This window comes from Phyllostomus discolor, chromosome 13, assembly GCF_004126475.2.
Source record: "Phyllostomus discolor isolate MPI-MPIP mPhyDis1 chromosome 13, mPhyDis1.pri.v3, whole genome shotgun sequence".
NCBI lineage: Eukaryota > Metazoa > Chordata > Mammalia > Chiroptera > Phyllostomidae > Phyllostomus > Phyllostomus discolor.
The window spans coordinates 26,821,699-26,836,557 of NC_040915.2; the positions used below are offsets into that span (position 1 = coordinate 26,821,699).

Genomic DNA, 14,859 nt, shown 5'->3' on the forward strand with positions numbered 1-14,859 from the left:
AGGAAGCTGTTTGGTGAAATTTGTGGTTGAATTTCAATTTTTTTCCTGAGCTCCCTAGAAGCCAAAGCAAAAAGGGAAACACATTATATGTATACTTCACATGATTAAAAGGGAGAGGCATATTTTAAAAAGTCATAGATGATATAAAGGAAGTGAGAACTTCTTTTTCACCTTGACTGTATTTTTATGTGGTCAGTCTATGGACGGGGCAGATTGAAAGAAATTGGACAGGGAGAAGCATAGAAGACAGATTAGAGAATTAAGTGTTACTCTCTAAAATGAATAGAGGCTGACTCAGAAAGATTCTCCCTAGGTCCAGAGCTTGGTATGGACACAGGAAAAATGTTACCAGATGGACAGAACCTCAGAGAGTGTCCTGAAAGCTTTGCAGGGCTCTCACTTGCCCTGTGAGCTCCCCAGCAGCCCTCTTCAGCATCTTCACATTGGAGGTGTGGCCTCTGGGAATCCCCTGCCAATCATTGTACAGCATCCACGAGTCCTGGGAAGCTAGGTTGTAGCTCTTAAAACACCTGGGCTTGGGCGGTGCTGTGTCTCAGTGTCTCCATGTAAAATAGTAATCCCCACTCTTCTCTATTCCCAGAATAGGTTCTTTTTTTTATCCCCCACCTCCAAATACTTCCTAACACTTACGTTGTACCAGGCACTGTAATATGCACTCGTGAGCAGGATGGAATTGCTTCTGCCTTCTAATGGGAGGCACAAGGAAGAGACAAATGAAATAATCAGAGCTTGGGCTAAGTACTAGAAGAAAAAAAACACAAGGGCTTGAGGTAGGGGATGTCCTGATTGGAAAGGGTTGAGATCTGGGAGATTCAGGGATAGTCCATTTGAGAAAGTGACATGTGAACCAAGACCTAAAAGGGGTCAGAATGCCCAGACATACAAAGAGAAAGGTGGGGGGAGTCTCTGTGGACAGAGGACAGTGCTGGTGCAAACGTTCTGTGGTGGGGAAGAGCGTGGCATTGCGGCTGGAACATCCAGAGTGAGTGGGGAGGGGTGGGCGGGGAGAAGATGAGCTTGGAGAGAGAAGGCTCTTACCGTGTAAGGCCGTGTGGCCAGGAGAAACAAATGTTTTCTTTTACGTGTGGTGGGAAGCTGTTGAAGAGCTTTAAGGTAGAGTAGTGCATGGTCTGATTTGTCATTCGAGAAGCCCACACTGGCTGCAGGTAACCAGGAACAGAATGAGAAAAGACACAGAGAGGCAGGTGAGAACTCACTGTCTCTTGAGCTGTGTGCATTTCCTCCTTCCAGACCCCTGCAGGACAGCCCCGCCCATCAGACGGGCTGAGGGCGGGGAAGGGGCAGCCGGGACATTAGGAAATGTTTGCTTGCTAACCTCCCCTGGTCTTGCGGGGGAATTCTGTCCGTGCACCATGGAGCAAGTCCTCAAATTGACCTTGAAAATGAGGGATTACATGGGCTTTCTAAAAATGACAAGTTTTAATACTTCTTGGATGTTATTGTATGAGAACCCTTTAAAAAGAATGGGGCATTTGCCTTTTTATTCAATTCTTTAGCTTAAAAATCCCCTTGACAAACCTTTTTTTTTTCCACTGCCCGAGACACAGGGAAGGACAACAGGGGGTGGTGGATAGTTGGGGGGTTCAGGGCCAACTCTGCCCTTGCTGTGTGATATTAGATAAGACTCTACCTGTCACTGAATCTCTTCATGTCTTGTAAGTAAGGGGCATCTGAAAAAGCATCTCTAAGGTTCCTCCTTCAGCTCATAAGGGTCCGTGATTCTTTGGTCTTGGATCAGAGTAAAGATCAAGACATTAATCATCAGTGACTGATTTTTCCTGAGCGAGAGCACGGCAGGAAATAGCTTACTGGTTCTCTTCCCACATTTGTGGTCCTTTTTCTAAAACCCCATTTTGGGGTTTGACATGTCAAGAACCTCCTTTGGAAGTAGATCACGTTCCATGCTTTCCTTCCCACCCCCAAATTCACCAAACGAACCTATCCGAGGGCAGTGACGTTAATTAGCCATCGCTCCTGCAGAGGTGGGAGGTGGGCCCTGGCACCGCACTCACCAGCGGCACCTCCCCTGCCCGTGCACCTGGGGGCTCCACCTGCTGGTTTCTTTGTTCTGCTGGATCCCTCCAGGACAACGTGGTCCACGGCACAAGTTCTCTTGCTGTTTCCACTGCCCACAAATCAAGCTCTTAACAGCCCAATACAATCATGAGATTCAGGGTAAATAAAGAAGTGATTGCATGGCTCAGATGCTAATGAGACACACATATCCGAAGCACCTGATGAACGCCTGTGGCAAGAAGGTCTCGGACCAACATCCGAGGTGGCATGTAGAGCATTCCACGTAACAATGGCGGGCACCTGCTTCAAGGAGAGGCATCTAAAATAACCTGCTTCTCTTTGTGTGTTTCCCCCGTGAAATATCGGGACACCGATGGAGTGAGGAAAAGCAAGGTGGCTAAGTGATTGATTCTCCCATCAGGGTCCTTCTGTCTGCCAGGTTACAGCCACAGCTGTACCAAGCTGGAGGCCAAGTGTCTCCGGTACGTTTCTAGAATGCATGGTGCCACCGAAAACAAATAACTCCTAAGTTGTGTGATTACATAATGATAGCCACATCCATTCACCTGTCTATCAAAGGAGCCCTGTTTGCATTTGATCTCCTTTCCCCTGGGCCCATGAAGCGTTAGCTGGGAGTCTTTAAAATTCCTCGCAACCCTGGGCTAAGTGCGCTGGGGTGGAATGCAGTCCCTTTTGCTTAGTAATCCATTAGTTGATGGGTGTGAGCCCGTCAGCTTTCTATTTATTCCTGAAACTATGAAGGTTCACCTGCTGTGTGTGAGACTGCACTTGACAAAAGAGAGTGATAGTTGAAATAAAATAAATATCAACCGTTGCGAGATCTGATGGGTGTTGCTTAAAACACAGCGGGCTTCACGGGAAGGTAAAGGTGAGCCAGCTATTACGATTTGACACCTGGTGTCTTGGGCCCGGGGAAGCAGACTGTTTGTCGTGTCCCGGTCCTGAGGGGCTCACTAGTGGAAGGAGAGGTTTTTGAGAACTGTCTTCTAAGTGTCTTCCCCCACCGCCCACGATATTTGTTAGCCACGTCTGCCTGAGTCTCTTGGAAGATGGTCAATATATGTCTGAGTCAAGCTCTGCATAGCTCCCTTTGAGTCTTTAGATAAAAATCAAGCTGCTTACGCAAGGCTCTGCATGGTCTGGGTCTGGCCATCTCCCTGGCCTCTTCTGTCACCTCTATTCCCATTATTCCCAACCACACGGATCTTTGTCGGGTCCTTTGCTCGTGATAACCACTCTCTTTAATGTTCTTTCTTGCCTCAATGATCCTTCCGCGCTCAGCAAAGACACCAGTTTCTCGGGGGCAGTGGGTCCTGATGGCCCAAACACAGTCAGGTCTCTAACTGGACACTACATGGTTCCCTATCTTCCCACATGGCCCTCAGAACAGGTTAGTGGACTATCTTGAGTCACACAGGCGTCTGATTAAGGCCTGTGTCTCCCACTAGATGGAAATCTCCTTGAAGGCAAAGACCACTCTGGCTTTGCTCACCCTGGGTTTCCCAGCCCCTCACCTAGTACCTGTCAAAGAATGAGAGGAACCAACACAATCTCGAGAGATCTGTGTGGACAGAGAAAGCAGAGGGACACTGACCACTGTTGAGCAATAAGCGTGGGTTTGCTTCCTCATTAGCTGAGGTTTATTGTCTGGTGCCTAGTTTCAACCGCATCAGTTTCCATCATGAGGTCCAATAATTATTATTTTTCCCCATATAGACAGCCTTATCAACAATGACACCACTTAGGATGGATAGAGTGGAATTAACACTTTGAAAGAATTTTATTTTTCAAAGCAAGAATGTCTGTCCTAGTGTTGCATGTAATATTAAGAAACATAAAACAACCTGCCATTGGTCAGTTTTAGATCAGTTTGATATATTATCACATGTCTGTGTACCTATGCATCCATGCAGCTACACACATACACACGTGCACTTAACGGAATCACAATTTCTAATACCGACCGAGTAGCTAATATGCGCCTTGCACTGAATGATAACTCATTATGTGGCCTATTTAACAATATCTTCCTAGATGCCTCTTAACATAGTCATTGTCACTTCTTTTTAATAAATGAGGAGCTGAGAATTAGAAAATTTGAGTTTCTTTTTTTTTAAGTTGTTTTCAGTATATACTGATTGCTGGGTTAACAGACCCCATGTAGATACTAAGTGCTGTGTTCGCATGTCTTCAAGGTCCAGCAGGGACCCTCTGTCCTCATAAAAGGCTGATGAGCAATTCGTTTTCAGCTGGGGATACATACGCTCACACTACATGGCCACTATGAAAAGTTAACAAATTTCAATGAAGAGCGAAATTGGGGGTCCCTAGACCTTGTGACTTCTCTTAGATTGAAGAGAAGCTGACCAGGACCCTAGAATCCCAGGCGATAAACCCAGGGGGCAGGCAGGAACAGGGGAAGGGGAAGGAGAGGAGCTCCCCAGCCAGACACTGGAATAACCAGGCAGCTTGAAGAGCTACCACTCTGAACCTGACAATGACCGGGATGGTCAGGTAGACAGGCAAAGGAGACGATGGTAGACAGCAGAAACAAAGGACATGTCAGGAGGAGACGATGAACTGAGGAGGAGGAGCGTTCTGTGGGGGACATGGGATGGCACCAGGCATCCACGGTGTGGTGACCCTCTGTCCCTGTTTGTAATGCCCTCTCCGCCCAGCTTCCGGCCCGGCCCCTCCGGGTCTTCCCTCAGACACACACAGATGGACGCATCTCGCTGTGTGCCCATAGCTCCCCATTCCTGTCCCTCGAAATGCAGCAGGCCAAACGTTGTTCTCAAGGAAGTATTTACAGACCCTCCCCTCCCACAACCTGCCCGGGGGATCAGATTTGGCCAACCCCAAATCTCCCCTTCCCCCAGCTCTGCAAAGTGTTCTTGCTGGGGAAATGACTTAGTTCAAAGTAATGCGAAAAGAGATACGGGAAAAGGGAGGAGGTCAAAAGAAAAATCATACAAACTCAGAATGGACTTTTTGTCAGATGGATTGCGGGCAGTGGGGTCCCATAAGGTGAGGAGTGAGACAAAGAGTAGAGGAAAAGGAATTATAATAGATGTTGCTGTGGCCTTTATATTTAGATTTCTTTTAGCAGCCTCTAAGACACAGGTGGCAAACACAAGGCCCGCAGGCCGAATCCGGCCCTCCACCTTGTTTTATCTGGCCCAGCACCTTGTTTCTACCTGGCAGCAGCGCTGAGCTCTCGCTGAACTGTTCAGGAGTTAAGAAGAAAATCACATTCGGCCCTTTGAAGGCGCCGCAAGGCTGATGTGGTCCCCGGTGAAAATGGGTTTGACACCCCTGCTCTAAGGGATTTGAATAAAGGACCCAGTTTGGGCGTTGAAGTAAGCTTGAACTTGTGCAGAGATACGCCCTCAGATATGCCCGGTTTACAGTAGCATTGGTCTCGGTGTGAAATTATGTCTGTGTGATTGTTTTATTCCTACCGGTGCCCCCCTCGGGCACTAGTGAGGGGAGGAAATGGGTCCGTTGAAGACACACTGTGCACAGTGCCCAGCGCTACGGAAGTCCTGGGTGAGAACAAGCAGATGCGTTAGGGGACAGACCGCAGTTCCCGGTCCTAATTCATCTCTCCTTGCACCCTCATTTTTTGACCTCGACTGTCCTGGTGGAATGCCCCCAAATCCGTGTGATTGAAAGAATGGACTTGCACAGGGTGCCGCCCTCTTTTTTGTCGATGTTTTGTTAACTCCTCGCACGCAGACCAGCAGCAATCTCCTTAGAGTGTAACTCCCTGGGCGGGGCATTTCCTGCCGAAAGCCGGCTTTCTGGCCTGTGGCTCAGAGCTCCTGGGGCTCAGAACTCTCATTCTTAATATAGAATGTGGCGATTGTACAATCAGTGGGAAAGAAGTATGCTAAGTAGATAAAAATCAGCCCCACTGTAGCCTAACTCTCCAGAGAGAAGAGATAACACTGCTTGATGCTCAAGATAAAAAAAAATAATAACAAAATATTTCCAGTTCCGGAAACCGAATTTCATTCCTCGTGTAAATATAGAAGCCTTTGGAGGAGCGGGAAGGAACGCGAGGGGAACAGCGGGAAGGGAGCAAGTTCACGGTGGAGCTTTGTGACTTCGTAGCTTCATGGCCGACAAACAGCCCTGCGAAATGAACCCCATCTTCAAGGGCAGTGGCCCCCGTCAACAAATTGAGTTTTAGCTTGTCTTTTTTTCTTTTTCCTTTCCTCAGTCCCCATGTTGTATCAGTCACCAAACCCTGGTAGCTCTGTCCCCCAAATATCTTTTTAAATTGAGACACGATTGGCACATACCGTTGTGTAAGTTTAAGATGTTCAACGTGTGAATTTACATGTTCATGGACACCGTGGCCTCCACTAACACCTCTATTAGGTCACAGAATCATCATTCCATTTTGCGGTGAGGACATTTAAGACCTAGTCCCTCAGCTCCTCCAAACTGTGTAGTACTGTGTGGTTGACGAGAATCACAGCATTGACCACTTCCGGTCCTGTCTGCCTTCCTGCTTTCCATTCTCCTAGTCTAAGCTCTTTCGTCTTCCCTTGCCTGGACCCTTGCAAGTCTCCTAATTGCCCTCCCTCTCCCCTCTGCCTCTCTCCAGTTCATCCTCTACACAGCGGCGAGGATGATACTTCCACAATGTATATTCAGTCCCTCATTTGCAATGTGGAAGGCTCACTACTCATCATTACAGTAAAGATGTATTGTAATATGGATAACAAGCGAAGAGAAATGGAGGAGAGAGCAAGACAGACACAAACTCATTAGAGGGGCCTTGCTCTAAAAGGGGGCAGAAAGGCGATGGTCGGATTGAAAGCAAAGTGAGGTCAAAATACATGTTTTGGAAGATATCCTATTTGTACACTAATCCAAGAGTAATGTTCAGGAAGGAGAAATTGCTGATGTTGGAGGGAGAGGATAGGAATCCCAGGAGCAGCATTCCTGGGGATGTGAGTGATTTGGAGCATTGTAGGGCAGGCCTGGCCCCGAACAGGGTGTGCCGGAAAGTGTTCACATCTCTGGCGGTCTACTGAAAAGTGAGCTCGCTCATGAGAGCCTTTCTGCTAGGCCAAAGGAGTTGAAAAGAAACAAAGCCAATCTATGATTTTTGCATTGAACACAGCTACTGCAGAGTAGAGGGAATTTTTTTCATGTACCTAGTCCATTTCCCCATAGTATTCCTATTCCTTCCCACTAATTTAAGTAATTTTTTCTCATACAGCCGGCTGCAAAGGCATTGACCATGGCCTTCCATGCCCTGCTTTTCCTCAGTGGCTTAGAGAGCCGCTGTCCACACCGCTCCGGCGTGCCCTGCTCTGCAGCACCCCTTGACCCACCCCCGCTGACAGGGCCCATCACTCTGACCTTCAAGCCAGGCTGCGCAAACATCTCCTTCGGCAACTTGGGTTTAGGCCAGAAGTCCCAAGCTGACATTCGAGAGCTCGCGAATTTTGTTTGCTCGACGCAGTGTTTTGAAAGCACTATTTTTGGATTAGATGACAACATTTAAAGAAATGAAAGTTTCACACACACCCCAAACCCCAGGACCCTCATGCTCAAAAAACAAAAGATGGGCATCGCTGGACCCACTCTCCCAGGTGGGGGCCACTGCCTGGAGTAAGTGAGGTGCTCTGTGTCCTCTTTTACCCCAGCTCACCCCCCACCCCCACCCCCATTTAAGCAGCACAGCCCCTGTGGACAGATTCGGGGCTGCGAGTGTACCGGCTATGCCTTAGGCCCTATGGGCAGGAGTTATGACTGGTCTACCAGGTGCATCCCTGCAACTAGTGCAGTGCCAAGCACACAGTAGGTGCTCAGCATGTGTTTGGAATTGACTTCCCAAGTTCCATAGTGCCATCTTGCACTTACGCGTATGCCACTCAGCAGACTTTCTGTTCTTGAACGCACCACATCTACACCCAGGGCTCAGAGCCTTACACCTGCCCTCATTCCCTCTGCCTGCAGCGCACATCCCACCTGGTGACCTCATCCTTCACGTCTCAGCTCAAATGTCACTTTCTCTGGAAGCCTTCCCCAGTTCTTCAGGCTAAATCAGATCCCACTGCAGCACATGCATTTTGCCATGTATGATGTGCTCCCACATTTTTGCATGCATTATACATGGGATTATTACACCCATTATTATACCCATGGTATGTAATCATTATGCCCATGTATCATGTGCATGCTTATTTTTCCCCTCAAAAATCTGGGCAAAAATGAGCATTATACATGGCAAAAGAGGGTATTTTTAGAGCACTTGTGACTTTGTCTTCAGTGCCATTATTGGTCTGTTAGGCTATATCTGTGTGGATACGAAATGTCTGCTTGCCCCACTCAACTGGAAGCTCTGTGAAGACAGAACCAGGGTCTCTGTGCTCACTGTGGACCCGTGAGGGGTACCAAGACTCGCTTGGGGCCAGTGAGCCTTTGAGGTGAATGAACGAATGAATGAATGCTTCCACAAAATGGGCCTTCAGGAAAGTAGGAGCTAGCACGCCGAGATGTGGATGTTTGTTCTATTCTATGGAGCATTGTGGCATGTCTGTCTCAGTCTAACTACTCAAGACTACTTTTATTGAGTGTAGATTTGTCTTATCTGACATGGTGAAGTTCCTGACGGCAAACGCCTCTTGTTCACTAAAAACCTTCTGCATCTGATACAGGGGCCTGCATCTAATATAGAATTCCAGAAGTGTGTATTGAATGGCCAAACTAATCAACATAGATTCGCTGTTTAGGTAAAGGATGGTAGCTTCTCTACTTATTAACTTAATTCATTACACTCTGTCATTATCTCAAATTGGGCTCTGTTCCAGAGCAAACGTGTATCAACAATGCCCGGCACAAATGATCACGCTGGCGGTTGTGTGACACCCTATTAGCTCTGACCATCAAGTTTCTGTTGGTCTACGGCCTATTTGCTGAGTTCTCGAGACATTTTACAAGCATCATTACCCTTATCATGTCCAACAATCGCAAAGTAGGAAAAGCATTGAATGTGCAATTGGGAAGACTTATGATCATGATGAAACTGAAAGTGAGACAGTTTTACAGGATTATGTACCTATTGGGTGTTTGTGGAACGTTCGAACCATGTAAATTAGGTTGGAGCCAACAGGGAACGAGCCTCGTGCACACGGGGTTTAAAACTGCAGCCATGAAGATTCTGAGCTCACACACGTCTCCTCATCAATGAGCCAGGGCACATAATTAATTGACCAAAAGGCTCCCAGGGATTAATTAGCAGCTGTATGTGAAGAGCCCGGTTCAGACTTGTGGTGCAGAGGATGGTGTTCTACAATGGCCAGGTCTTGGATTCGCAATTCTGTCACAGCGGGGGATCTCACAGCTTGGCTGGTGAAAATTGTTGGGGCTCTCGCTGCTCTGTGGGCCAGCGTGGGCACATGCGCGTCCAGCTGCTGCCAGCAGAGGGCAGCAGTACGCTGTGCGTGTTCAATTTGCATCCCAGATTAGCAAATCCCCAAGGATTCACAGAGAAAGTGGGCGTCCCAGGACCACCCCAATTTCTTTTCTCTGGGTGTCAACACTGGCCTGAGTAAATTGCAAGCACAGACCATCTGCATTGTGTTGGGCTTTGACTCATCTGAGATAGGGAAATGAATACACAACTAGGAGCTGCCATCACAGACAGGAAGTAACTTTAATTAAATATTGTGAAAGTTGAAAAGTTTTTACAGCTTGAATTTTTGCAAAAGAAAAAAATTATAACAATCTCTACAGTAGTTAGGTTCTCTAACAATTGAACTGTACAGTGTGTGTCTATTCAAAAAGTTGGATAGGAAGGTGAAAGGTTAGTAGATTTAGAGATGACTTCGTTAAGCTGCATTCTAGTACAATATGAGGCCAGGGCATGTTAGGCAATCCAGTCATCCAGAAGCTGTATTTTCCCCCCAAAACCGAAATCTTAATTTAATTCTCTATTTCCTTCTCTCCTTAAAGCCATATTCTGTATTCAGGGGAACATCTTTTACTTGTAACAGTTTCGTGTAGAAGAAGGAGGGTCAGAGGGCAAGCACATCTTTTCATCTAATCCATGGAAATAACGGGCAACAAAACACAAACACATTTTAAAGGCTCTTTGGACTTTCAGGAAAAGTTCTAACCACTACACATGGCTGACAGATGGGTGGCGTTTGTTGTCAGGGTCTGCGCCGGGCGCCTCCCCGGCTGACCATTCCTTCACAGATAGTTCAGGGGCTCACCGGACAAAATATGGCTTTAAATTGTACACATCTTCAGGCCAGCGCTTACCACACGAATTCAGACCACCTTTCTGAGTACCGAGAAGCAATGCGTCCACCTTGCTTACATTTTCCAGTTTTTTTTATTATTATTAATCATCAGTATTATTATTTCTCACCATGAAAAATCAGCTTTCCTCCCTTCCCTTCCCTCCCGCAACTCCCCTCCCCCACCCACCCCAACCCATAAAAATCGCACTCTTGACAGTCTAGTGAAAACCATTGCAAAATCCATACGGGGGCATGCACAGTTGCAGCATTGTTGTAAATTTCTTGTCTACTAGAAAAAGTTACATTGTCTTAAGGTAACAAAACAGTTCTTTTGTGCTTTTCGATTTCTTTGTTTTTTTTCTTTGTTTGTTTTTTTTTTGTTTTTTTTTCTGGTTTTTTTTGTTTTTGTTTTTTTACAATGTTAGTGATGACTGACAGTTCTGGTGCACAGTTACAATGTACAAGTGAAATGAATATGATTTGCATTGTTAAGGCATCCAATCTGCTGGTTTATATTTATGTGAAAGACAGAGGAAATATACAAGCAGACTTAAGAAAGAATGTTCATTGATTTCTATGAAGTTTCTCCCCCGAATTTAATGCACAAAATGCGTCACTCCAGAGGGAGAGATTCCATGCATATTAATAGAGTAAAACAGCATTAGGGTTGGATTTTTTTTTTGTAAGCTTCCAAAGCAAAGGATACATTTTTTTAATCTACAGAACTAAATGCTACAAGAATAATATGCTACTATTTTTTTTTTGCCATATATTGGAAAAAACTTCTTAACTTACAAATAATACAAAAATAGACAATGGCTTTTGGGTGGAAATTTTAAAAAAATTGAAGCATGGTTTCAAAACAATACTAAAAATAACTATAAATGAAATGTTTAAAAATCACATTGAAACAGCTAATACAACTGTAGGTGACCAAACAAATATGCACTTTTCACATAGCCAACATACACAATAAAATAGAGGGCGGGAGGAAAAGGAAGAAAGGGAAAGCAATGTACAAATTCCAAAGATAAATACATTATTTATATGGATATTTTACAAAATCCTCTTTAAAACAGAAAGCCTTTTAATTAACTTTGCAAACATGTGCAAGCTAAACGTAGTGAGCTTTTTTTTTCCTTTGCAAAATATGCCGTAAAATCTTTTTGTGATATTGAAAAACTGTCTTAAGACATTAAAATGTATAAATAGAACGACGACTTTGGCAAAAAATCACAAAAAAATCTACAGTATTTATAACTACATACAAAAACACAACAGCAAAGAAAAAAATATCAGGCAAATGCATCCTCGTAGCTTTGCTGCATCTTTGCTATCCTTCTTTTTAAGAACACTTTCCAGATAATGAGAGCAAACATTTCCGTAGAACAGAAAACTGTGTTTTGGAGGTCTCAACTCTCTTTTCCTTCCCCCCAGTTTTCTTGTACTCTTGATTCCAAAGCACTTCACCTATCCTCCGGATCTACTGTGTTACAAATACAAGGGTCGACTGATAGGAGCCCTATCTCTCTCTCCAGCTTGCTTTTGTCCGCTTTGGGAGGATCTGTGTGAAGTCAGCATTCGGGAGGAGTAAACTTTTACCTTGCGGGTGGCAGGAGTGTAAGAGGGATTTTGGCTTGATCACTGGAGGGCATCATGCGGAATTCTGTGCCTGGACCCTGTTCCATGAAGATTCAAAGGGGACTCTCTCACACTCTGCGTGCCACCAAGCTCTCGAGAGGCCACCGGCCTCGGAAGGAGTTGACAGAATTAAAAGCGAGAATGATAATTGGGTTTAAATATGCAGTTTTAACGATCTGTCTAGAGGCACTGGATTTTTGAGTAGAAGGGAAAAACGTGATCACTTAACATCACTTTGTAACTCTGCAGGCTGCATTTATTTACACAGTTACTTAAGACAACAATACGAAAGAGATAAATAAGCTTGCACTGCTAAGGGGTGGCATGTTAAGTTAGATACTGAAAATGCACTGTCTGAGCTAACTACCATTTGATATGCTTTAAGGCGCAAAAGCCAACTCTTAGTTTTCTAAAAAATCTAACTGGCATTCCTATTCTGTCCCATACAAGCTTTTTTTTTTTCCTTTTTTCTTTTTTTAACTTTTTTGTAAATATCACCACTTCATTCTCCCTTTACACAGCTTTAAAAACATCATAAATTAAAACATGGGGTCTTATTTATAGTGTCCCGTGTGTACAGCTTTACGGTTCGTAAAAGACAAATGACTGTGGAGTGAAGCTTAAAAAAAAAAAAAAAGGAAGGAAGGAAGAAAGAAAAAGTGGATTTGCTTTTATCGACACAGAATAAATATATCCCCCAAACATCTGGGAGGTACAACTTGAACCAGCACCCTGCACTCACAGATCCCTTCCAATTTCAGTATTTGCAAGGTCGGTGATATTGTTTGTTTTTAAAAATCTGCAGTAATTGTGATTCCTCTTAAAAAGGCCTGAGTTAAAAGTTCCACTCTGGGACTTGTATCAGATTACTCTCTCTGTAGCAGAATCCAACCTCTTCATTAATAAAATTCTTCAAGGCAATTCTTTCACATGGGAGGAACAATCATGCCAGAGATCGCTGTGGAAAGAGAAGACGGAAGTCAGTGGCTCTGCCTCCAAACTTTCTCACTGAGAAAAAAAGCAAAGAAGGAGAAAACACCCACACACCGCGATGTCGGTTAGCTGTTCGCCACAGACGTGCTGTCTTCTCTGGAATGAGTTTTTGTATAAAATATACATGTACTTTATTAAGCATAATCATAGACCGGCCAGTGGACGTCTGTAACAGAGCTGGAGATGCTAAGCATCCCTCCAAGTCTGATTTCAATTTTAAAACATCACGGGAAAGTTGCATAGTTTGAATGCCGTGGGGAAAGGCACAGCCCCAAACCTTGCAAAACAGTGAGAATTTTCTGTGTGTCACTTTTTTCCTCACCCTTTCACTTCCAACATATTAAAAAAAAAAAACAATGGGTCCATCCCAACTGCTAGCACCTTCTACAACACACCGTGGGCCTCTGAGCTCTGGTAGCTCACAGACCAGTGACCAGAGCGGCAGTCCTAGGGCCTTCTCCCCGAGCTCATGCCTGGGAGGGGCCGCGGCAGCCACAGCCGGCCTCGCTCACAGGCCGAGATGCCGGGAGAAAGTTCGGAGGAGGAAAAGGCAGGTCTGCATGCAACTGCAGAATGTCTGCTGTGCCACTGCTTCCCGCAGGCGTGTACAAGTTTCTGAACCTGCCCCAGAAAGCTGTAGCCTAGGAAAGCTGGGGTGAGATCCTGCAGGGGGAAGGAGGGGAGGCTGTTTGGGCAACCAAAAACCTCTCTAACGGTAAGGGTTCTAAGATAAGAGGCCGCGTGTAGCATTTGGAAGAGCACGGAATCCTACAGACAGGCCTCTGGCTTACTGTGGGTGTCCCCCGGAGGTGGTTTCTGGTCCCCCGAGCCTCTGCCTCCTCAGCTAGAAGATGCAGCTCACCGGTATTTGCAAATGCTGTGACATTGCTGTGGCTGTTGGACGATCTAAGTACAATCACCAACAAGAGGTGCCTGGCCCGGGTTTAGCTCGTAGGGAAGATGGGACAGAGATTGTCTGCCATCATTTCTAATCCGTCCCTCCTGCCCTTACACTCGCTGTGTGACCTTGGGTTCGTTGTTTAACTTCTCTGGGCTGTTTCCATCAAATAGGCGCTTCTCTGCCCTCAAATAGGCGCCATGCCAGACAGCACACGCCACGTGATGGGTGTGAGGAACAGAGGGGTGTGTGAAAGACCAGGAAAACTGCGTGGCAACTGTGAAGTGCACGGAGAGGAGAGCTGTTGGCGTTAGAAGCTGATGGCAGCCACCTTTGGCTCCCAGGGACGGCTTAGCGTGCCGTCAGGCGGGACGCGTCATTGCTTTCTTTTTGTTGGCAATTCTAATTTTAAATTAATGTTCTTGTCAGTGATGACTGCATCTAGGAAGTGGCCTTTTTCATTTCCCAAATCTCATGTCTGGAGGAATGCGCCACTAAAAAAAATAAATAAATGGGACCCCAGGACACACACATCCTGCAGTAGACAGACACAGGGCGACCGGGGGGGTCTCAGCCCTGTGGCCCCCACGCCCCTCCTGCTTCCCCTCCCCCACCCCTGACATTTTTGACTCAATTAAAAAAAAGAAGTATTTTGCCAAACACTTTTTCCGTTAATTTTTAAACCCATCTGTATTCACAAGGAAATTTAATCCACATGTTTCTGATTCATTTACACGTAAATCATCCAAATGCTGTTTTGCAAGAGCCGCTGTGCAGCCCAAAAGCTCCTGGAGCCTGTTTCTTAAGCCCTCAAAAGCCATTTTCCTTAGAAACAGGAAGTATCTTTTGCCAAATGCAGGCCAACTTAAACCCCCAAAGATTTGGGATCAGTTGGACATTCAGTCCCCCTAAGATCCAAGAGAGCCCTAGATCTGACTGAAACCTGGAGCTTGGTATTTCAACCCGAGCCTTAGCTGG

The 14,859-nt window shown here is 45.7% G+C and overlaps 1 protein-coding gene and 1 long non-coding RNA gene across 9 annotated transcripts in view; one reads left to right on the forward strand and one right to left on the reverse strand.

Moving 5' to 3' along the window:
- LOC118497989 overlaps positions 1 to 14,859 on the forward strand; it is a 199,733-nt gene that overhangs the window by 179,572 nt on the left and 5,302 nt on the right. The gene's annotated exons all lie outside the window — the stretch shown is intronic.
- Positions 9,739 to 14,859, reverse strand: part of EBF1 (EBF transcription factor 1) — a 378,944-nt gene continuing 373,823 nt past the window's right edge. For all 8 annotated transcript variants that reach the window (XM_028527296.2, XM_028527294.2, XM_028527295.2 and 5 more), the window contains one exon: positions 9,739 to 12,948. In XM_028527296.2, the coding sequence (XP_028383097.1) occupies positions 12,917 to 12,948 (32 nt within the window). In that variant the 3' untranslated portion in view covers positions 9,739 to 12,916. The remainder of the gene's footprint in view (positions 12,949 to 14,859) is intronic.